The sequence below is a fragment of the Artemia franciscana genome, chromosome 3 (genome assembly GCF_032884065.1).
Source record: "Artemia franciscana chromosome 3, ASM3288406v1, whole genome shotgun sequence".
Taxonomy (NCBI): domain Eukaryota; kingdom Metazoa; phylum Arthropoda; class Branchiopoda; order Anostraca; family Artemiidae; genus Artemia; species Artemia franciscana.
The window spans coordinates 2,379,604-2,405,278 of NC_088865.1; the positions used below are offsets into that span (position 1 = coordinate 2,379,604).

The 25,675-nt window shown below is 33.9% G+C and overlaps 1 protein-coding gene across 1 annotated transcript in view; it reads right to left on the reverse strand.

Moving 5' to 3' along the window:
• The window catches only part of LOC136024743 (mitotic checkpoint protein BUB3-like), a 58,466-nt gene extending 48,806 nt beyond the window's left edge, over positions 1–9,660 (reverse strand). Inside the window, exon 1 of the mRNA XM_065700181.1 lies at positions 9,364–9,660. Within this exon, the coding sequence (XP_065556253.1) occupies positions 9,364–9,649 (286 nt within the window). The 5' untranslated portion in view covers positions 9,650–9,660. The remainder of the gene's footprint in view (positions 1–9,363) is intronic.
• Positions 9,661–25,675: the final 16,015 nt, after the last annotated feature.

Here is a 25,675-nt window from a genome sequence, read left to right on the forward strand (position 1 = left end):
AATCACGTACCAAGGACATTTGCTTATTCTATCCACCAAGCTTCATCACAATTCCTCCACTCCAAATGTTTTCCAAGATCCCCCCCCCCAATGTCAAAAGATCTGGTCGGAATTTGCAATAAGAGCTCTGAGACATGAATTCCTTCTAAATATCAAATTTCATTAAAATCCGTTCGTTAGATAAAAATGCCCCAATTTTCACGTTTTCCAAAAATTCCGGTTTCCCCCTCCATCTTCACCCAATATCACAGGATCTTGTCGGAATTTGAAATTAGAGGTTTAAAGCACAAGATCTTTCCGCTTTTAGTATTTTCTAAGATTTCTGGTCCCCCCCCAACCACCCCCAATGACGCTGGATCCGGTTGAGATTTAAAATAAGAGATTTGAGTTACGAGGTCTATCTAAATATGAAGTTTTATGAAGATACGATCAATCCTTCGTAAGTTAAAAATACGTCATTTTTTCCAATGTTTCATAATTAACCCCCCCCCCCCCCAATAGAGAGGATCCGTTCCAATTATGTAAATCACGTATATAAGACTTCTGCTTATTTTTCCCACCAATTTTCATCGCGATCCCTCCAATCTAAGCGTTTTCCATGATTTTAGGTTCCCCCATCCCAAACTCCCCCCAATGTCACCAGATCCAGTCGGGATTTAAAACAAGAGCTTTGAGACACGCTATCCTTCTAAATACCAAATTTCATTGAGATCCGATCACCCATTCGTAAGTTAAAAGTACCTCATTTTTTTCTAATTTTTCAGAATTAACCCCCCCCACCCAACTACCCTAAAGAGAGTGGATCCGCTCCAGTTATGTAAACCACGTATCTAGTACTTGTGCTTATTTTTCCCGCCAAGTTTCATCCCGATCCCTCCCCTCTAAGTGTTTTCCAAGATTTTATGTTTCCCCTCCCACCTCCCCCCAATGTCACCAGATCCGGTCGGGATTTAAAATAAGAGCTGTGAGACACGGTATCCTTCTAAATATCAAATTTCATTGAGATCCGATCACCCGTTCGTAAGTTAAAAATGCCTAATTTTTTCTAATTTTTTAGAATTAATCCCCCACCCCCAACTCCCCCAAAAAGAACATATCCGTTCCGGTTATGTCAATCATTTATCAAGGACTTGTGCATATTTTGCCCGTCAAGTTTCATCCCGATCCCTCCACTCTAAGTGTTTTCCGAGATTTTAGTTTTCCCCTCCTAACTCCCCCCCCCCAATGTCACCAGATCCGGTCAGGATTTAAAATAACTGCTCTGAGACACGATATTATTCCAAACGTTAAATTTCATTAAGATCTGATCAAACGTTTGTAAGTTAAAAATACTTCCATTTTTCTATTTTTTCCAAATTAACGGGGCCCCCACTCTCCCCCAGATAGTCAAATCGGAAAAACGACTATAATTTAATATGGTCCGGTCCCTGATACGCCTGTCAAATTTCATCGTCCTAGCTTACCTGGAATGGCCTAAAGTAGCAAAACCTTGACCGACAAACCGACAGAATTTGCAATTGCTATATGTCACTTGGTTAATACCAAGTGCCATAAAAACGATAAAATGGAAAGTCGAGTTCTTGATTAGGATTTCTGGGAGAGGAATGACAGGGGACATTTGATAGGCAAGGGAAAGGGCTAAGAAGCCTTCAGAATGGCTTTAACAAAAAGGTAGCATGGGCTTGATATCAGAAATACACTCACACACACACACATATATATATATATATATATATATATATATATATATATATATATATATATATATATATATATATATATCATGAAAAGAGAAATCACCAATGCAACAGCACAAACACAAAAAAAAGAAAAAAATAAGAGAGACAGAAGGAGAAAAGGAAGACTGTTTCCCTAAATTAGTGATTAATATAGACAAGCACTTGAATAAGGCCTTAACCCTACTCATCCATACAATCACATAGGTCAAACAGCATAGCCACACACAATCAACCATAAAGAATAATCCATGGACAGGCAGTCATGTCGTCAATAAGTATAAGTCGTCATTTACCAAACAATAGAAAAAATAATATAGACAAATAATTCAGAGACAAAACCCAACATAAGGGCTCATCAGGAGAATACACTGGCCTATATAGGGTTTCGCCATTCTAAATTCTCAACCCAGCACAGTGTTGTGGCTACCACAGAATATCCATGGCATCCCCGCGTCAGGTATCACCCCCAAAATACATGCATATGAAAGAAAAAAAAAAACAGCAAATGTAAAACAACCAAGTAAAACCAAAACAAGCTTATCCTGTTAATATATCCCTCCCTTTAGCAACAATAGGTAAACTAAATATTATAAATTTCACCAAATCACAAATATTAACACATTGCAAAAAACCTGAATAAACTAAACAATTATAGAATTCATCTTTACCATGTGGCTAATTTCTAAGAAAATCCGCTCAATTAGAAACACAATTCAAAATAAATGGCGCTGCGACAACATTTCTCGAACCTCCAAAATTAGTTGAAAATTTCTTTAAGTATTTCTAGATAATTCTTTTGATAGTTATTTAAAAGTTCGTTATAATGAAAACTAAATTTTTTAAATTGCCAAGTTAATTTATTTGCAGAAAAACCTCGTGATATCAATTTTTGGCTTAAGATTTTACATCTATTTTTAAAATCAATATAATTACTACAAATCCTCGCATAACAAAGTAACTGTGAGAAAAACGCTGAATATGTGATATTTGAGTGTATATTACTTTCAGGGAATGGGAAACTAATCACTTCAAAATCGAAATCATCCGTTTTATTATACATTTTAAAACTTAATTTATTATTATCACAAATATTAATATTTAAATCTAAGAAATGATCTTCATGACCAGCGCCATGACTAGGCTCAAGAATAATCTCTGATGGATATATATTTTTAGAAATATCAATGAAATCCTTACAATTTAAGACCAAAATATCATCTAAATATCTTTTCATATATTTCATATACGAAACAAGTCAGCTATAAATGGGCTGGCATTCCCCCCCCCCCATGGGAATTCCCACAATTTGCTTGTACAAATCACCCCCAAATCTTATATAAGTATTGTATGAAACAAATTCTAATAACTCAAAAATCATATCCAAGCTGTAACATCTCAAGTTAACTGTAGTATTAAAGCAATTTATCCATATAGCTTTTTTATTATAAATGTCTATTTTTAAGAACCTTTCAAACAGTTCGTGATAACGAACTGTAGTAAGGAGCGACCCGGCTCAATAGTAAACGAAACTCTAAAAAACGGAATTTCAATACTAAAAGATATATCAAAAGAATCGAATTTTTATGCTGATTTTAAATATATAAATTTTATCAAATTTAGTCTTTGTCATCAAAAGTTACGAGCCTGAGAAAATTTGCCTTATTTTGGAAAATAGGGGGTAACACCCCCTAAAAGTTATAGGATCTTAACGAAAATTACACCATCGCATTCAGCGTATCAGAGAACCCTATAGAAAAAATTCCAAGGTCCAATCTACAAAAATGTGGAATTTCGTATTTTTTACCAGAAGACAAATCACGGGTGCGTGTTTATTTGTTTTTTTTTCCCAGGGGTTATCGTATCGACCAAGTGGTCCTAGAGTGTTGCAAAAGGGCTCATTCTAACGGAAATAAAAAGTTCTAGTGCCCTTTTTAAGTGACCAAAAAAATTGGAGGGCACCTAGGCCCCCTCCCACGCTCATTTTATTCCCAGAGTCAACGGATCAAAATTTTGAGATAGCCATTTTGTTGCGCATAGTCGAAAACCATAATAACTATGTTCTGGGGAAGACTTACCCCCCACAGTCCCTGGGGGAGGGGCTGCAAGTTACAAACTTTGACCAATGTTTACATACAGTAATGGTTACTGGGAAGTGTACCGACGTTATCAGGGGGATTTTTTTGGTTTGGGTGTGGGGTTCAGGGGAGGGGGCTATATGGGAGGATCTTTCCTTGGAGGAGTATTTCATGGGGGAAGAGAAATTCAATGAAAAGGACGCAGGACTTTCTAGCATTACTATAAAAAAAAACAATGAAAATATAAACATGAAAAAGTTTTTTCAATTGAAAGTAACGAGAAGCATTAAAACTTAAAACGAACAGAGATTATTACGCATATGCAGGGTTCTAAAAATACTTTAGCATAAAGAGCGAGGTATTTAGGAGGAGATAAATACTTTGTTCTTTGTGCTAAAATTTTTTTAAATAATTTCAACTATTTATTCTACGGCCTTTCTGATTCAGGGGTCATTCTTAAAGAATTGGGATAAAACGTAACGTAAGTTACGTAAGTTATGTACGTTTGTTACGTAAGTTAATTCTTAAGTTACGTTTTTTTTTACTAATAAAAACGTTCGTTAAAAATTAAAAGATCTAGTTGCCTTTTTGAGTAACCGAAAAATTGGAGGGCAACTAGACCTCCTTCCCCACCCCTTATTTCTCAAAATCGTCTGATCAAAACTAAGAGAAAGCCATTTAGCCAAAAAAAGAATTAATATACAAATTTCATTTTAGTAATTTATGTACGAAGAGCCAAAATCAGACATGCATTAATTCAAAAACTTTCAGAAATTAAATAAAAAAAATAAGTTTTTTTAAATGAAAGTAAGGAGCGACATTAAAACTTAAAACGAACAGAAATTACTCCGTATATGAAAGGGGCTTTTCCTCCTCGACACCCCACTCCTTGCGCTAAAAAAATACTTAATAAAAAACTTTAGCGTAAGGAGCGGGGTGTCGAGGAGGAAAAGCCCCTTTCATATACGGAGTAATTTCTGTTCGTTTTAAGTTTTAATGTCGCTCCTTACTTTCATTTAAAAAAACTTGTTTTTTTTTATTTAATTACTAGATAAGAGGAAAGATTTCTTGATAACAGTTTTTAAATTATCAAACACTACATTAAGTGATAAATTAGTATACATTGTCGCAAAATCGAAAGACTTAATTCTTTTAGCTGAAACCATTGTTAAAGAATCTATCACCTGCAGTGAATTATTAACACTCCAATATGGATTAAAATTCGAAGAATTGTTAATACCAGAACAATAGGTTTTAAGTTTATTTACAATTTCCTTTAAAATTAAAGAGAGGTCAGTAGCAGCAATGCGGGTTGGACATTTAGCTGCTCCAGCAATAAACCGTGGTTTAGGGGGATTCTTATGAAATTTATATTATGAAATTTATATATATATATATATATATATATATATATATATATATATATATATATATATATATATATATATATATATATATATATATATATATAAAGATGTGTGAAAATATATAGAATAAGCATTTAAGTAGTACTTGAAGTACTATTTAAGTAAAACTTTGCAGGTAACTTGATACTTAAGTGAGAATTGGGAAAGTAATTAATACTTGATATTTAAGTAAAAAACAATGAGTACTTAATACTTAAGTAAAAATTTGGAGTACTTGTTTCAGCATTGGTTACAAGCCTGACAAAATTTGCCCAATTTTGAATAAGGAGAAAATTCCTCCAGAAGGGTGAGTGATTTTGTATAAATTGTACCATCAAATTCAGCATATCAGAGAACACTTTTAAGGTGTTTCAAGCCCCTACATGCAAAAATTCGAAGCTTATATTTTTTCTGACAAGGACAATCACATATATTTATTTATTTGCTTTTTTCATTGGCTGACTGTATCAAATGAAAGGTCCTAGAATATCAGGAAGAGACTCATTCCAGCAAGAACTGGAATTCCTAACCCACTTTTCAGTATTAGAAAAGATTATGCAAAACCACAGTGGTATTTTCTGTCAAGTTGTGGGGCAAAAGAACCATTTTGTCTAGAAAAAAAGTCAAAAAGCTATCAAATGAAAATTAAGCAATAGTAAATCGATTTAAAACTGTCAAAACTATTCACTATTCTGTTTTGGTTCAGTATGGGAATGTACGACTATTCAGTGGCACATTCCCATACTGGGGGCAGTGGCACAATTATTCCTATGGACGCCCATAGTCTACACAAAATAACGAGTGAATATAACCATTTATGGAAAGTTTCGCTTGACTAACTTGATTAATTTCTGGCTTGATAGAATCATATACAGCGGAGCATAATTATGCATAAGCTATTTTGGAGGAGGGTTGATGGAACTCCATGAAGGTGGGGAGAGGCTGAAGCCTCAAAGAGTGCATTTATCTGCCCAATTTTCTAACTCTCCTTGAGCCTTCAGATAAACATACAAGGAAAGATAACTTCGAAGACCACACTGCCTCTCCATGACCAAAATGTAACCGTCCAAAATAGGGATGAAACCTTTTAATTGACAGTGAAACAAATGTAAAAATTTTTCACTGGATATTTCGAACACATATACAGTGTCCATCATCAGCAGTAAAACTGGTATTTTTACTGCTGCGTTTATTTAGTTTTACTGCTTATGAAGGACACAGTATATGTGTTCGAAATATCCAGTTAAAAATTTCATATTTCTTCCACTGTCAATCTGAAAGGGTTCATCCCTATTTCGAACTGTTAAAATTCGACATACAAGGAAATTTTGAAGGGAGGGCAGATTAATTTATAGTCCTTTTAATTCTTCCTTCAATCTTGGGAATACTTTTGGCCTAAACATTCAATATGGCTGCTACGGGAGATAGCTACCCTCTTGTTACATAAATAAAGTGAAACATATAAACATTACATTCATTTGCTTTCCAGCACAGAAGATTGAGTGGCAGGGGGCGGATATCATAAGTGCCAACAGGGACATTTCCCAATGGCAGGGGGACAGGCATCTTCCACCAAGAGTTTTGTTTTTACCAAGATTTAAATAGTAAGATTTCTTTTTTTCTTATTTGTATTAATCCCAAGGGAACATTCCCCGTTGACCCCTCCCCCTCAAGCATCTACAGGAGACATCCCTGTAAAAAAAATTGCTCAAATAAACTCACTTTGAAAACTGAGGAAATTGAGACACTGTAATTATTTTTTTTTGTATTTCAGCCCCCCCCCTCCTCCAAACAAATTATGGAACAATGAACTCTTTTAGGGATAATTATTATTCTCACACCATTCTTCTATGAAGACTAAAGTTTTGATCCCACATTGGACATTTTGTGACTCAAAAGTGGGAATTAAAGAATAGTGACCAAAGATTGGAATTCATTGGAATTCACAGGGTCTTGATACTCACTTGATATTCACAGGGTCTTGATATATATATATATATATATATATATATATATATATATATATATATATATATATATATATATATATATATATATATATATATATATATATATATATATATATATATATATATATATATATATATATATATATATATATATATATATATATATATATATATATATATATATATATATATATATATATATATATATATATATATATATATATATATATATATATATATATATACTAGCTGTTGGGGTGGCGCTTCGCGCCACCCCAACACCTAGTTGGTGGGGGCGCTTCGCGCCCCCCCCCAAGCCCCCCCGCGCGCGTAAGTCGTTACGCGCCATAATAGTTACGCGCCATTGTAGTTGTGTCCCTATGTCCCACCTGTGAATATAGATATATATATATATATATATATATATATATATATATATATATATATATATATATATATATATACATGGTTTTAACTACGTAAAACTTATACAACATTCTTTGCTGTCCCATTGTCTATAGATATATATATATATATATATATATATATATATATATATATATATATATATATATATATATATATATATATATATATATATATATATATATATATATATATATATATGGTTTTAACTACGTAAAACTTATACAACATTCTTTGCTGTCCCATTGTCTTTGCATATAAATAGATTGTCAGGTTTACCAACTCTTGAACATGCAACATATAATGGTCCATGGGAAAACAATCTGTATTCAGATCTATACCTCATGATTCTAATGATTGCCCTTGAGCTTTGTTGATGGTGATTGCTAATCGACCATTCCCTGTCCCGGTGTCCCGGTCGTCATTTACATCCCCCTGTTTCCCCCGGTGTCCCTGTTGTAGTTGTGTCCCTGTGTCCCGGTCGTCATTTATATTCCCTGTGTCCCGGTCGTCATTTGTATCCCGGTGTATTTTTTTTTATTAGTTTTTAGTTTTTTTTGTAGTTTTTGCCTTTTTTTAGTTTTTTCAGTTTTGACGTCACCTGATCCAGTTTTTTCAGGTGACGTCACCTGATCCACGATCCACAGATCCACAGACAACTTATTTTTATATATATAGATAGTTTTTTTTTTTTACTTATGCCCTGGTCGTCATTTATACTCCCTGTGTCCCGGTGCTTTGTTGATTGCTAATCGAACATTCCTTTTGTCCTGGTCGCTTTCTCTTTGAGTTTCGTCATTTATTTTTTTCTTTTTTAGTTCTTTTAGTTTTTACCTTTTTTAGTTTTTTTTAGTTTTTTAGATGAAAATTTTTTTTAGTTTTTTCCTTTTTTTCTTTTTAGTTTTTTATTGGTTTTTACCTTTATTTTAGCTTATTTTTCAGTTTTTTCCTTTTTTTTAGTTTTTATTTTTTTTAGTTTTTTACCTTTTTTTAGTTTTTTTAGTTTTTTTTTAGTTTTTTAGCTTTTTTACTTTTTTTATTAGTTTTTAGTTTTTTTTTGTAGTTTTTGCCTTTTTTTAGTTTTTTCAGTTTTTTTTTTAGTTTTTTATTGGTTTTTACCTTTATTTTAGCTTATTTTTCAGTTTTTTCCTTTTTTTTTAGTTTTTAGTTTTTTTAGTTTTTTACCTTTTTTTTAGTTTTTTTAGTTTTTTTAGTTTTTTAGCTTTTTTATTTTTTTTTATTAGTTTTTAGTTTTTTTTGTAGTTTTTGCCTTTTTTTAGTTTTTTTAGTTTTTTAGCTTTTTTATTAGTTTTTATTTTTTTTTGTAGTTTTTGCCTTTTTTTAGTTTTTTTAGTTTTTTAGCTTTTTTATTTTTTTTATTAGTTTTTAGTTTTTTTGTAGTTTTTGCCTTTTTTAGTTTTTTCAGTTTTGACGTCACCTGATCCAGTTTTTTCAGGTGACGTCACCTGACCCATCCATCCACAGACAGACAACTTATTTTTATATATATAGATAGATAGATATATATATATATATATATATATATATATATATATATATATATATATATATATATATATATATATATATATATATTTGAGTTTTAGTTCTGATACCTTTTATAGTTAAAAACATCATGTTATGGAGAGGAAGACCCCAATATGTTGCTTAAAAAGATAACCAGACTGATCTTGGCAGAAAAACAGCATGAACAAGAGCTAAAAATCATCATAAGAAAGAGGCTAACCTGAGCCAGTGTTGACATCAAATGATTTTAGACACCTGTCCAGACCGCCACTCCAGACTTTCGTAGTATCTTGAAAACAACAATCTAAAACAGCACCTTCATGTGCGTACTTTGTCTTTTCAGTGTTGGCAACAATGTCATACAGGCGAACCGTTTTGTCCCAAGATGAAGCAAGCAGGTACTGTTGACTATTAGGAGCAAATGTTATATTGGATATGGCATCTTCAGGAGGACTCTTTATTTTGAATTCTTCACCATGCTCAGACATGCTATAACAAAAAGACATTAGTAAAACCAGTATATTTCCTTCAAAATGGCAGTTTTATTATAATTTGAATGGCACATCTTTCTAGAATGTTCTAATGTCATGGTTCTCCAAGTAGGCCATACCTCCCCCCACCCTTGTTCCTGTTTGATTTTAGCCAATATTTTATTGAAGTAAAAATGAGTTTTCTATTGTAATGTATGAGATAAACTATGGTAACATAAAATAAGCCTTAGATTTATTTTCTACAAATACATAAGAAATATAAATATTCAATTTTTGATATTTTGTAGTGTGTTTTATAGATTTTTTAGCCAGTGTTGTGTCCCACTGGCTGAGTACCCTCCTTTCAAGAAACTGTTTGATTGCCTGCAAATTTTCACTGTAGCCCACTGCTTGAGCACCATACGCTTCTTTCAAACAGCTGTTTAATTGCTTGCAAAGTTTCAACGTAGCCCAAAGCCTAAGGACCATGCCCTTCTTTCAAAAAACTATTTGATTGCTTTCAAAGTTTCAATGTAGCCCATTGCTCAAGCACCACACCCCTATTTTAGAAAAAAAAACTACTTGATTACTTACAAAGCTTTGATGTAGTCCACTCATTTTGGGATACATAAAGTACATTACCATGAGTAAAACATTGTAGCATTGTGGTGTCTTAAATTATAAGCTAATAACAGCAAAAATAACAAATCAAACTATTGCGTTCTGATCATAATGTTCTAACACCAGAATTTTGTTTTTCTCTTATTCTCCTTTACTTTGACTGTTCAAATTTCCTTTACTTTTCCTTTATTCTCCTTTACTTTCTGTTCAATGAAAGACCAATTCTTAAATTTGCAACTATTCTAACACCAGAGTTTTGTTTTTGTCTTATTCTCCTTTAATTTGACTTCTGATCAATGAAAATTATCTATGTTCTGTTAAATCATGTTTATGATGATGACACAAAAATTAAAGTTATTACATTAAAGGTAATATGACAAAAATAATTTGAACCTCTAGGTGCTCCCGAAAGGCTAGACTAAATGGTGCTAATTAATAAAATTAAATTTTACAAAACAAGCCAGGTCTTTTTGCTTAAGCGAATGTTGGAAAATGAATCATTACAAATGATTATTTGTTCTAGGCCAAAACCGTTCATCAGGGTCTATTACAATAAGAATGAAAAAACAGCGTGAGATTTCAATATATGTATGTTGTTTTTTTTCTTCTTCTTCTTTTTTCTGACTTAGGGTTATCAGTAATTTTTACAATACAGTGCATATTTTAATTCTTTGACTCAGCTGTTGTTGTTCCTGTACATGTCTAAATTTTGAAAATTTTTAGAGAAGCCCCAAAAGGGAGTAAAAAGAGAAGCACCCTAATGATAAAAGTAGTGGCTTCCTTGAAATGTGAATTCCAGACGCATCAAAAATGTCCAGAGGCAAGCAACAAACTGCTTGAAAAGCCTAAAATCAGCTTCATATGAGGAGCATCTCAAGCAGCTCAAGCTACCTATTCGTACCTACAGACGCATGCACAGTGATATGATGCTGACTTATCAACTCCAAAAGCAAAACTTCACCATCTTCAATGGCAACCACAGTACCAGCCATCATCACACAAGAGAACATTCAAAGAAGCTACCAAATTAAGCTCCAGACCAAGAATCAGTCAAATGTACTTTTTCAAGAAGAGTAATTAACCATTGGATTGAATTGAAAGACTCTACTGTCAGTACTCATTCTTTCCAGTCTTTCTAAAGTTTCTTATTTCTTCTTATTAATGCTTTAAAATGTACTGTAAAACAACATAGAAGTATTAAATATAGTAAAATGACAGTCTATACTTTACAGAGTTGCAAAACCCAATGTAGCATAAAAGTTAAGCACCTTGGAATAGCCTTTGAATTAACAGTTCTAATTTTATTAAATAAAAAAAAACAAGTTTTTTTTTACTGAAAGTAAGGAGCGACATTAAAACTTAAAACGCACAGAAATTACTTCGTATATGAAAGAGGCTGCTTCCTCATCAACGCCCCGCTCTTTACGCTAAAGTTTGACTCTTTCTCTCAATTCTTCTTTTTAAAACAGTAAAAAACTTTAGCGTAAAGAGCGGGGCGTTGATGAGGAAGCAGCCTCTTTCATAAACGAAGTAATTTCTGTGCGTTTAAGTTTTAATGTCGCTCCTTACTTTCAGTTAAAAAAACTTGTTTTTTTTTATTTAATTTCTGAACGTTTTTGAATCAATGCATGTTTTGATTTTGGCTCTCCGCAGAGGAATAATCAAAACGAAATTTGCATATTTTTTTTTTGGCTCAATGGCCTTCTCATAATTTTGATCGAATGATTTTGAGAAAAAAAGAGCGGGAGACGAAGCCTTGTTGCCCCCCGATTTTTTGGTTAATTAAAAAGGCAACTAGAACTTTTAATTTTTTACGAATCTTTTTATTGGTAAAAGATTTACGTAACTTATAAATTAGCTTACGTAAAGAACTTTTGTATTCTCATATTTTTATTACATATATGAGGGGATTCGCCCCATCGTCAGTACCTCGCTCTTTACACTAAAGCTTAAATTTTATCCCAATTCATTAAGAATGACCCCCTGAATCACAAAAGCCGTAGAATAAATAGTTGAAATTACTAAAAAATACTTTAGCGTAAAGAGCGAGGTATTAGAAGGAGGTGAGCCCCTCATATGGGTAATAATTTCTGTTTGTTTTAAGTTTTATTGCTGTTCCTTACTTCCAGCTGAAAAAGCTTTTTCACTTTTATTTTTTAATTGTTTTTTTTTTTAAATAATGCTAGTAAATCCTTCTCTCCCTTCATGGAAATTTTCTTCTCCCATTACAAATTCTCGAAGGAAAGTTCCCCCAGCATATCCCCCTCTTCTCAACCCCTCCCCCAAACAAAAAAAATCCTCCTGAAAACGCCTGTATACTTCCCAATAACCATTACTAAATGTAAGCACAGGTCAAAGTTTGTAACTTGTTGCCACTCCCAAGGGGACTGTGGGGGAGTAAGTCGTCCCCAAAGACATAGTTATAAGGTTTTTTGACTACGCTGAATAAAATGGCTATCTCAGAATTTTGATCCGTTGCCTTTGGGAAAATAATTAGAGTGGGAGGGGGCCTAGGTGCCCTCCAATTTTTTTGGTCACTTAAAAAGGGCACTAGAACTTTTCATTTCCGTTACAATGAGCCCTCTTGCAACATTCTAGGACAACTGGGTCGATACGATCACCCCTGGAAAAAAAAACAAATAAACACGCATCCGTGATCTGCCTTCTGGCAAAAAATGCAAAATTCCACATTTTTGTAGATAGGAGCTCGAAACTTCTACAGTAGGGTTCTCTGATACGCTGAATCTGATGGTGTGATTTTAGTTAAGATTCTATGACTTTTAGGGGGCGTTTCCCCCTATTTTCTAAAATAACGCAAATTTTCTCAGGCTCGTAACTTTTGATGGGTAAGACTAAACTTGATGAAACTTATATATTTAAAACCAGCATTAAAATGCGATTCTTTTGATGTAGCTATTGGTATCAAAATTCCATTTTTTAGAGTTTTGGTTACTATTGAGCCGGGTCGCTCCTTACTACAGTTCGTTACCACGAACTGTTTGATAGTAGCCATGCTCAGTATGTTGTTTCCCATGCAAGCTCCAGTCTTGGATTACTAAAACAGAATATTAATGGCAGACAGAGATCTATATTTATAAAACTATATAAAGCTCTTGTCAGACCCCATCTTGATTTTGGCATGCGTCTTGCTGGTCCTTCTTATTGACAAGACGTGAGGCTCATTGAAAATGTACAGAGACAAGCAACAAATACATAAGATGTCTTATATCAGCCTCATATGAGGACCACCTCAGGTACCTCAAACTACCCACTTTAGTTTACAGATGCTTGCACAGCAATATGATGCTTAGGCTACTTACAAGCTGCAGAATTTAAAGTCAGCAATCTCAGTTCCAGCCAGCATGACAAAAGAGGGCACTCCAAGAAGCTACTAAAGTCAAGCTCCTGATCAAGAACTCACCAATCCTTCTTTTTGAGAAGAGTCATAAACCACTGGAATCAACTGAAAGATTCAACTGTCAGTACTCCCTCCATCCAGTCCTTCAAAAACCAACTTGACAAGGAGTGGGAGAAGCAACAGTGGATATTCGACTGGCAGTCATCAACCCAAGAGCACTACAGGTCTAGAAGACCTTAAAGCCCTCGGATGGATTAAGATGATTAAAGTAAGGTGAGTACTTAGTTCAAAAGATAGCAAATATTCAACTGTTAGTGAAAACACTCCCATAAATGAATTTGCAGCCCAAATTCTGTCTGGAAAGATGATTTCAGTCTGGTACTCAATATTCTCACCAGACTGGCTGTAAGGATTGAAATTTACAAAGAATGGTTCTAATGTTGAAAAATAAACTTTCTGAACTCAACACTATTTTCAAAAATTCTTGGCTGTCAAGGAAAAGACGATGCTCACTGATTTCCTTTGGTCCTGGTTGGATTGAATTAACACTGAAGAAAGTGCAACATGCAATACTTAAGGAGACACAATTGCTATGATGCATTAAAAGTTCCTAGAAAGACTCATCTTGTTATAAGGATTAAAAAAAAAAACAAAAAACAAGTTTTTTTAACTGAAAGTCAGGAGCAACATCAAAACTTAAAACAAACAGAAATTACTTTGTATATGAAAGGGGGTGCTCCCTCCTCAATGACCTGCTCTTTTTCACTAAAGTTTGACTCTTTCTCTCAACTCTACTTTTTAAAACACTAAAAAACTTTAGTGTAAAGAGCAGGACATTGATGAGAGAGCAGCCCCTTTCATATACGAAGTAATTCCTGTTAGTCTTAAGTTTTAATGTTGCTTCTGTTGTTACTTTCAGTTAAAAAAAAAACTTGTTTTTTTTTATTTAATTTCTGAACGTTTTTGAACGCACATTTTGATTTTGGCTCTCTGCAGATGAATAATTGAAACGAAATTTGCATATTTTTTTTTTTGGCAAAATGGCTTTCTTATAGTTTTGATCAAATAATTTTTAGAAAAAAAAGCAGGGGAAAAGGCCTAGTTGCCCTCCAATTTTTTAGTTACTTAAAAGGGCAACTAGAACTTAGAATTTTTACAAACGTTCTTATTAGTAAAAGATACACATAATTACAAATTAGCTTACACAACAAACTTCTGTATTTGAATATTTTTATTACATATACAAAGGGGTTCACCCCCCTGTCAGTACCTCACTCTTTATTCTAAAACTCAAATTTGTCCCAATTCCTTAAGAATGACCCCTGAATTACAAAGGCAATAGAATAAATAGTTGAAATTACTAAAAAAAATACTTTAGTGTACAGAGCAAGGTATCAGGAGGAGGTGAGCCCCTCATATGCATAATAATTTCTGTTTGTTTTAAGTTTTAATGCTGCTCCATACTTTCAGTAGAAAAACTTTTCATATTTGTTTTTTTACTGTTTTTTTTTAAATAATACTAGTACATCCTCTGTTGTTTCTTCCCCCATAACAAATTCCTCCATGGAAAGTTCCCCCAACATGTTCCCCTCTTCTCAACCCCTCCCCCAAACAAAATATCCCCCTGAGAATGTCTGTACACTTTCCAATAATCATTAATCAAACAGTTCGTGGTAACAAACTGTAGTAAGGAGCAATCTGGCTCAATAATAACCAAAACTCTAAAAAATTGAATTTGATATCAATAGCTACACCAAAAGAATCGCATTTTAATGCTGATTTTAAATATATAAGTTTCATCAAGTTTAGTCTTACCCATAAAAAAGTTACGAGCCTGAGAAAATTTGCCTTATTTAGGAAAATAGGGGGAAACACCCCCTAAAAGTCGTAGGATCTTAACGAAAATGACACCATCAGATTCAGCGTATCAGAGAACCCTACTGTGGAAGTTTCAAGCTCCTATCTACAAAAATGTGGAATATTGCATTTTTTACCAGAAGACAAATCACAGGTGCATGTTTATTTGTTTGTTTTTTTTTTTTTTTCCAGGGGTCATCGTATCGACCAAGTGGTCCTAGAATGTCGCAAGAGGGCTCATTCTAACGGAAATGAAAAGTTCTAGTGCCCTTTTTAAGTGACCAAAAAAATTGGAGGGCATCTAGGCCCCCTCCCACGCTCATTTTTTCCCAAAGTCAACGGATCAAAATTTTGAGATAGCCATTTTCTTCAGCATAGTATAAAATCATAATAACTATGTATTTGGGGATGACTTACTCCCCCACAGTCCCTGGGGGAGGGGCTGCAAGTTACAAACTTCAACCAGTGTTTACATATAATAATGGTTATTGGGAAGTGTACAGACGTTTTCAGGGGGGATTTTTTTGGTTTTGGGGGTAGGGTTGAGGGAGGGGGCTATGTGGGAGGATCTTTCCTTGGAGAAAAATGTCATGGGGGAAAAAAATCAATGAAAAGGGCGCAGGACGAATCTGGTCACGTTAGAAAAAAACGTCAAATTCAGAGCTTAATATACAATGCTGGGTGTTCGGAGCCTCTCTATTATGGAGTATAATTTGAAAATAACACAACTATATGAGCGATAAAACATACATACCACAACCATAACTCAACTAACGAAAGAACTGCTAAGAAATAACACAACTATAAAGCGAAAACAGGTGAAAACTAACGGGAGAATAAACGAACTAAGAGGTGGAAGGGGCCCAGAGAAAAAATATAATCCTTTTCCAATTTTGAGCCTAACTTCCGCAAAGGAGTAATAATGTCAGAAGCCCCGAAATACCGAATTATTTTCTTTTCAAACAGTTTGTGGTAAAGAACTGTAGTAAGGAGCGACCCAGCTCAATAGTAAATTGAACTCTAAAAAACGGAATTTTGATGCTAAAAGATGCATCGAAAAGAATCGAATTTTCACGCTGATTCCAAATATTTAAGTTTCAATTAATTTAGTCTTTGTCATCAAAAGTTACGAGCCTGAGAAAATTTGCCCTATTTTGGAAAAAAGGGGGAAACATACCCTAAAAGTCATAGACTCTTAACGAAAATCAAACTATCGCATTCAGCATATCAGAGAACTCTATAGCAAAAATTTCAAGCTCCTATCTAAAAAAATGTGGAATTTCATATTTTTTGCCAGAAGACAAATCATGGGTGCGTGTTTATTTGTTTGTTTGTTGTTGTTTTTTTTCTTTTCCCCAGGGGTCATCGTATCGACCAAGTGGTATTAGTGTCGCAAGAGGGCTCATTCTTACGGAAATGAAAAGTTCTAGTGCCCTTTTTAAGTGATGAAAAAATTGGAGGGCAAATAGGCCCCCTCCCATGCTATTTTTTCAAAAAGTCAACAGATTAAAATTTTGAGATAGCCATTTTGTTCTGCATAGTCGAAAACCATAATAACTATGTCTTTGGGAATGACTTACTTCCCCACAATCCCTGGGGGAGGGGCTGCAAGCTACAAACTTTGACCAGTGTTTACATATAGTAATGTATATTGGGAAGTGTACAGACGTTTTCAGGGGGATTTTTTGGTTTGGGGTTGATGGGAGAAGGCTTTGTGGGAGGATCTTTCTTTTGAGGAATATGTCATGGGGGAAGAAAAATTCAATGAAAAGGGCGCAGGATTTTCTAGCATTACTATAAAAAACAATGAAAAAATAAACATGAAAACGTTTTTTCAAATGAAAGTAAGGAATAGGATTGAAATTTAAAACGAGCAGAGATTATTACGCATATGAGGGGTTCTAAAAATACTTTAGCATAAAGAGCGAGATATTTAGGAGATAAATACCTTGCTCTTTACGCTAAAATATTTTTAGTAATTTCAACTATTTATTCTATGGCCTTTTTGATTCAGGGGTCATTCTTAAAGAATTGGGAAAAAACTTACGATTTAGTGTAAAGAGCAAGGTATTAACGAGGGTACAAACCCCCTCGCACACATAATAAAAATATATGAATATAAAAGTTTGTTATGTAAGTTAATTCTTAAGTTACATATATTTTTTACTAATAAAAACATTCGTTGAAAATTAAAAGTTCTAGTAGCCTTTTTAAGTAACCGAAAAATTGGAGGGCAGCTAGGCCTCCTTCCCCATCCCTTATTTCTCAAAATCGTCTGATCAAAACTAAGAGAAAGCCATTTAGCCAAAAAAAAAATTAATATACAAATTTCATTTCAATAATTTATGTGCAGAGAGCCAAAATCAAACATGCATTAATTCAAAAACGTTCAGAAATTAAATAAAAAAATAGTTTTTTTAACTGAAAGTAAGGAGCAACATTAAAACTTAAAACAAACAGAAATTACTCCATATATGAAATGGGTTGTCCCCTCTGCAATCCCTCGCTCTTTACGCTAAAGTTTGACTCTTTGCCACAATTCTACTTTTTAAAACAATTAAAAACTTTAGTGTAAAGAGCGAGGGACTGCAGAGGGGACAACCCATTTCATATACGGAGTAATTTCTGTTTGTTTGAAGTTTTAATGTCGCTCCTTACTTTCAGTTAAAAAAACTAGTTTTTTTTATTTAATTTATGCAAGCACTGGTTAAAGTTTGTAACTTGTAGCCCCTCCCAAGGGGGCTCTTTGGGAGTAAGTCATCCCCAAAGGTATAGTCATAAGGTTTTTTGATAATGCTGAATAAAATGGGTATCTTAGAATTTTGATCTGGTGACTTTGGGAAAATAATTAGCTTGGGAGGGGGCCTAAGTGCCCCCCAATTTTTTGGTCACTTAAAAAGGTCACTAACACGTTTCTTTTTCATCAGAATGAGGCCTCTTGCAACATCTTAGAGGACCACTGGGTCAAAACACTCACCCCTGAGGGAAAAAAACAAAAAAACATGCAAATATACATAGATCCATGATCTGCCTTCTGGAGCTTGAAAATCCTACAATAGAGTTTTCCAATACACTGAATCTGATGGTGTGATTTTTGTTAAGATTATATGACTTTTAGGAGGTATTTCCTCCTATTTTCTAAAATAAGGCAAATTTTTTCAGGCTTGTAACTTTTGATGGGTAAGATGAAACTTGATGAAACTTACAAATTTAAAACCAGTATTAAAACGTGATTCTTTTGATGTAGCTATTGGTATCAAAATTATGCCTTGTGACTTGTTCTTATCAGGTTATACTAAGGTCATAGTTTTATAAAAACAAAACCAATAATCTATTAGAGCTCAAACACATAATTTAATTGATTCTCAGCAAAGTTAATAAAGAACTGTGTTTGTAAGTAGTAGATGACAACATTAAGGAAGTGTGTTTTGTTGAAGTGTTTATTTGTCTATACATAAACCTGCAATCTTCTAAATCTTAGAATTAAGGAAAAGATAGAAATAGTAGCTTGCTAACACCTTCCTTGACTACATTATAGGTTCTAAATTTTTTCATGAAAAATTCATCACATACCTCAACTGCTTTCTAAGTAATGAGAAGCCTCTCATTTAAATTTCTTAACCAAAAAATCAGAAATATTCTGTACAAAGCCTAACCTAAGCCAATAGGGATTCATTTACACCTAACCTACAAGCACAAAAACTTTCCAAGAGGTCCAAAAGCTATAAATTGGGGTTTTTACTAATATTTTAGTGTTTCCCTTGTTGAATTTCAATTTGAAGCAGCAAATTTGGTAAAGATCTAGATTAGGGCCTATTGAAAAGGAAAGAGATACCACTAGGCAACTAATTTGACAGTGTGTATATAGAGATATAAATTGTTAAATTAGCCAACCAGTATTATAAGCCTAGGAGCCCAGCTAGATACAAGGAAGCATGTTAAGAAAACAAATCTTACTTCATAATATGCACAATAATCATAGAGCAAATTAACACATTCTGCAGAGGAAGAACCATATCTTCACTTTTTTCTAGTTTTTCTAAGAAACTCATGAGTTTCTTCAAACCTATATATTTACAGAGTATATACCTCACCTTCTAATGTGCAAATATATACCCAGAATTGCATCCCAGATCTAAACATAACATTCACTTGCATTATAAATGATATTTACCCCCCATATTAGCCATATGATGAATATCGAAAAGGAAACATGTTAAGAAAATAATTTGTACTGCATGGGTGGTAAAATTCTAGTTAATTGACTTCTTGCTATCTCAGAAAGGGCTTAGGTTAGGAAAACAAAACTTTCAGAGATGAATCTACAGACTCAAGTATGTCCCAGGAAGGTATTTTAAAGCACCCACCTCTATTCCTTCTCCCTCTAGAGGGTCCTGACCTTTGATGACCTTCAAAAATATGTGTGTTATAAAAGTGAAACCTTGAAAATAGATCTTCTGCTTAATTGAAGTACAATAAAATTGTTTTCAGCTTCATAACTTTACTCATTTCCCTTTTTATAAGATTTTAAAGATATGCAAATACATTTCCTAAATTTGAAAAAAATAAACATTGTTCTGGCCTAAAATTCTACTCTAATAACAGAAATTATATTTTCTGAATTAAAGGCAGAGAAAAAGCAACTAGTAACTGAAAATTAAGGTAAAATGTTGTTTTGTCAAAATTTCAATAGGTATAGACCTGTCATGTAGGCAAATTTCAGGGCCCTCTAGAGGGAGAAGGGTACTTTAAAATACTTTCCTGGGACATACTTTAGTCTGTAGACCCATCCCTGAATGTTTCATTTTCATAACCTTAACCCTTTCCAAGATAGCAAGAAGTAAATTAACTAGAATTTTACCACATAGGCTTATATACAGAATAATTGTAGGCCTAGTTAACAGATTTTGACTTTAGCTCCACTATAGACTACTTTGGGTAAAATTCTAGTTAATTGACTTCTTGCTATCTCAGAAAGGGTTTAGGTTAGGAAAATGAAACTTTCAGGAATGAATCTACAGACTAAAAGATGTCCTGGGAAGGTATTTTGAAGCAACTACCTCCACTCCTTCTCCCTTTAGAGGGTCCTGACCTTTGATGACCTTTAGAAATATGTGTGTGATAAAAGTGAAACTTTGCAAAATAGATCTTCTGCTTAATTAAAGTACAACAGAATTGTTTTCATTTCCTAAATTTTGAAAAAAAAAACATTGATTTGGCTCAAAATTCTGCTCAAATAACAGAAATTGCATTTTCAGAACTAAAGGCAGAAAAAAATCAACTAGTGACAGAAAATTAAGGTAAAATGTTGTTTTGTCAAAATTTCAATAGGTATAGACCTGTAATGTAGGCAAATTTTGGGACCCTCTAGAGGGAGAAAGATTGGAGGTGGGTACTTTAAAATACCTTCCCGGGACATACTTTAGCCTGTAGACCCATCCCTGAAAGTTTCATTTTCCTAACCTAAACTGTTTCCAAGATAGCAAGAAGTCAATTAACTAGAATTTTACCCTACTTTGCCCTAAACCCCCTCCTAATGTTTCAATATATAGCCCAAATCGTGTATTGGGCTACTAATGCATTCTGCCACCTGTCACTCTTATTTTTCTAGTTCTGACATAAGTTGTCTTCTAGTTCTGACTTTTTTTTTCTGATTTTTCTAGTTCTGACATCTAGTTTTGACATAACTGATCTAACTTATGGGTGCATTGGTTGAACCAATTCTGTCATCGTTTAAATCGACCGGCACCCTAACGAAAGCAAATTAATATTCTAAGAGAACTGATTATTGGAAATGAATCAGCGTTTGACAGAGAATAGACGCAATAAAAGAAAATGTTCTATCGAAGTTAAAACTTCTGTTAGTGTGTCCACAGAGCATAGCTTTTACCACTAAAATAAAATACCCTGTCAAAATCCCTTTTTGAAATCAGGCGTTTAATAGATACTAGAACTTTAAGACAATTAGGTAACCAAAGCCTCATTGTTTTATCCTCCCTTCATGCAACTTTTATAATACAATTTTCAACCGTATATCTATAAAAAGCATGCCGAGGCGATCAATAGCTTTAAATTGAGCCTTTAAACATTATTTCTGAGGATAATTGTGAAATGGTTCTTTTTGGCATTTTCATTAAAATATTGGAAATTACCCTAAAGTATTCTTTTTGATGCCATTTGGCACTTTATGATGGCGTTGTCAAGTCAAATTTAAGTAAAGTGATTAGACATAAAACTGGTTTTTAAATAGGCCCAAAAATCTCTACATTGTTGCCTATTTTTTAGTTCTAGTGATAGTGATCAAGAGGGGAGATGTGCCAGCGCTTTTGTAGTTTTTATCCCTACCTAGATTTGAAAAACATCCTCTTTTTGGAGATTTTTCATTTAAAAGACTATTTTTTTGGTGTTTTCAGAGAAAATAAAAAGAGAAAACAACCCAAAGTACATGGATTTCATAGGACACTTAATGATAGTATTATCAGGTCAAACTTAAAAAACGCGATTAAATATAGAAATTACTTTTTAACGAGAGCTTAAACAGCTCTCTAAGATGTTCCAGTGCCCAGTCTGTCCGTTTCAGAAATGACACAAAAATTGAAGGCGTTACCAAGTCGAATTTATAAAAAAGTGAATAGATATAAATTAAAAGCTTCTACATGAGCCCTCAAACACCTCTCTATGATGTTCCCCGCTAGCACCTAGAGGTGCCCCGCTAGTGACAAAGAAAAAAAGAGGACACATCATTGCTATCCATGCAAAACAGTAATTTTTCTTATTGTTCAAGCCTGGGGCTGTAAGTTTCCTCTCAGGGTTTTCAACAATGGCTGTATTTTACAGTTTTTTTCTGGTGCCACTTTCGAGACGTTTCAGGCTCCTTTTCAGAATTGAAGTAAATTTATTTTCAAAATACCTCTTTAATATTAAGATTAATCAAAATAATAAATAACAGCTATAAATTCAGTTTTTTCTGATTAGTCTGTTTTTTAAAACGTATTCTTAAAGTTTTGGTTACCATAGACTGTGGTTCGCTCTTTACCATTGATCGAGTGCACAGCTTGTTTACCAAGTTAGTATCAAACAGTTCGTGGTAACTAACTGCAATATGGAGAGACCCGGCTCAATAGTAACCGAAACTCTAAAAAAACGAAATTTTAATACCAATAGCTACATCAAAATAATTGCATTTTTATGCTGATTTCAAACATATTCTGTTTGAAATCACCTCACTCTTTACGCTACATTTTTATTAAAAGTAGAATTGTGAGAAAGAGTCAAACTTTAGCGTAAAGAGCCAGGCGTTGAGGAGGGGACCTCTTTCATATACGGAATAATTTCTGTTCGTTTTAAGTTTTAATGTCGCTCTTACTTGCAGTTAAAAAACTTGTTTTTTATTTAATTATTAATAAGGATGGCAGATACAGTGAAGAGGTTAAAAGTAGAATAGTCAAGCCCAAGGGAGTTTTTTTTAAGAATTTTTTCCCAGTGAATTTTTTTTTTTTTTTTGGAAGAATGGGGAAGATAAGTCTGTGAGCTATAATTAGAGCATTGGAAGGTATAGTAATGAAAATAGTTCAGTACGTTTCTGGAATCTAGGCGCTCCGAAAGACAGAGGAGGCTTCGTTAGATGTTTTCCAGAGGAATGGCCTACGATTTTTTTGGGGTACCCATCTGCCTGCCCGCATTTGAAACAGTAGGCTCTACGAAAATGTGGTTCGATGACGTTTTCTAGAGTTGTAATCAGAAAAGGTTGAGATAACTAGGATACGTTCTGCAGACGAAGGATGACAGATTGCCAGGGATCGTAATTTTCTGCCAGCCATCTGTCATCCCCGAAGTGGATGAGGTGATCCCCGAATGGGATGGGGTGAGGTCTTAGAGAAGAATTTAAGGGAAGTCAGAACTTCTCGGGAGGGTATGAAGAGGAAGACTTTGAATAGATTGGGATGAAAGAAAAGCATGCTTAGCTGTGTGGGCCTCAGGCGACTTAGTGCTGCAGTGAGCTGTTAAAAGTAGTAGTACTAGTAGTAAAGATGAATTTTTCAGCAAATTATTTATCAGTTTGCATGCATAAAAAGGTCACAAATATCACCTTCAAAGGGATAGATAGTCAAAGCGAATCTCTACATATTATCTCCATAGCTCGTAATTTTTCCTAAAATAGAGGAATATAGGGGGACCTAGGTAGCTAACAAATTTATTGGCTTCAGACTGATTTCAACTTTAAAATAGCCATTGGATTGGTCTAGGGACTACAGCAATGAAGGCTTTAGGGAGCATTCCATCACCTTTGCTACACCTGCAACGACCACATTGTTAAGACATGTACAAACTTAAGCTATATGAATAAGTAAAGTTAATCTAGGAACTCTAAACGGTCAGAAGTTTATCCTATGAGCGGATTTAAAATTGTTTTCGTGCAGTAATAGTAACCAAGAGCTTGAAGAAATAAGATGAAATTTAGATTCGTGCGCTGTGGAATACAAAATTTCAATGGGAGAACTTACAAATTCTCTTTCTTAGAATATACTCAGCGATGTTTGTTATTTATAATTTAGCTCTGTGGAGTAACTTTACAACAAATTTTTTTCGTTTCAAGTTTCTTACATTCTCTATCATTTTTGTATTTTAAAGCTTCGCCTAAATAAATGCTAGTCACGACGCAGGCAATCTGCAAGCATCTTTATATAATTATTAATCATGGCCTCCTATGATAAAAGGGGTGACTTTTTTTCCGTAGGGGTGACACGAGAAAAAAATAACAGAAAATGATATCTAAGAGGCAAACACCTCCTTGAAAGAAATTCCTGGGAGGGTGTAAAGAGGGAGGCTTTAAATAGATTAGGTTGGAGGAGCGTGCGTAGCTGTGTTGACCTCAGGCGGCTTGGTGCTGCAGTGAGTTATTAGTAGTAGTAGTAGTAGATACCGGATTAGAAGATTTTTCAAATGAAGCCACAGTTATTCCAACATAGGCTTTGAAAAACTACCGGATAGAGCAGTCACGGTGTGGATTTGAATGATCTGTGAAAGGTTTTGTAGCGTCAAAGTGATGATTGGATGCGCACACATATCAATTTCTTTTCTTGATTCCATACAATTCGCACTTGCAGGATTAAATGGATTGCTTTTCGGAAATCTAGATATATGGGCACATTGTTGCTTACTGCATAAGAATTTAGACTTGGATGGTTCAACTGATCTTAGCTTTAGAACACTGCATTTTGGCAAATGAGAGCAATGGGGTGAAAAACATCCTCGAAAGAGTTTCCAACATCTGAATGATGTCTTGGAGGTCCCATATTCCAATTTCTTTATTTGAAACGAATTCAAATTTGTAAGATTAGCTGCATCCTTATGTGTCTGTTATCTCGGCTGTTCCTCAACCTACGTCTCTACATATCTCTGTAAATTATCTTTCTACATTCTTCATGGAAACTCAGAATCCACTGCTTAAGGTTCATGTTTCCTGTGAAAGATGCGGGTTGCAACAAGCCTGAAGCTGTAACTTATAGTAAAACCAAAAACTTGCTTTTATTGGATTCATCAGTCTCAGATCTATGAAATCATCGAACAAGAATTATGATATTCCTTGGACTTTTCAGGAGGATGATCTAAACTCGGTAAATTTTTGTTTTCCAATTTTCTATATAAGTGTCCTATTACCTCACGTTTTTGATACCTTTTCAACGTACTTTCAGTATGAAATAATTCAAGTTAAATTAGATGGATAAATCTGAACCCAGCCATAAAAAAAATAGCAAAATTATCGTTTTACGTGAATATTTTAAAACTGTAAGTCGGCAAAAAGTAACAGATCAAAAACTTGTAAAGGGAACATAAACCTTATGAGCCTTTAATTCTCACATTATTGAAGTTCTTAAAGCATTTAACTCATTTGATTTTTAAACCTCTTGAGCATTCAATTCTGCAAAAAGAATCATATCAAAAACTTTCTAAGGGAACATAAACTGTATGAGCATTTAATTATGAAATTCTTGAAGTTCTTAAACATATTTAATTCATTTAATTAATTCTTCAACCTCGTGAGCATCTAATTCTGCAAAAAGTAACATTTCAAAAACTAGGAAAGGGAATATAAACCTCATGAGCATTCAACTCTTGAAATACTTTAGTCTTCTGAATGTGTTATAAAAGGAATCCGATTTTAAATTGTTTCGTAATCTCTTTTTTAACACGCTTATTTGTTTTGATAGTGTACCATTTCTGGA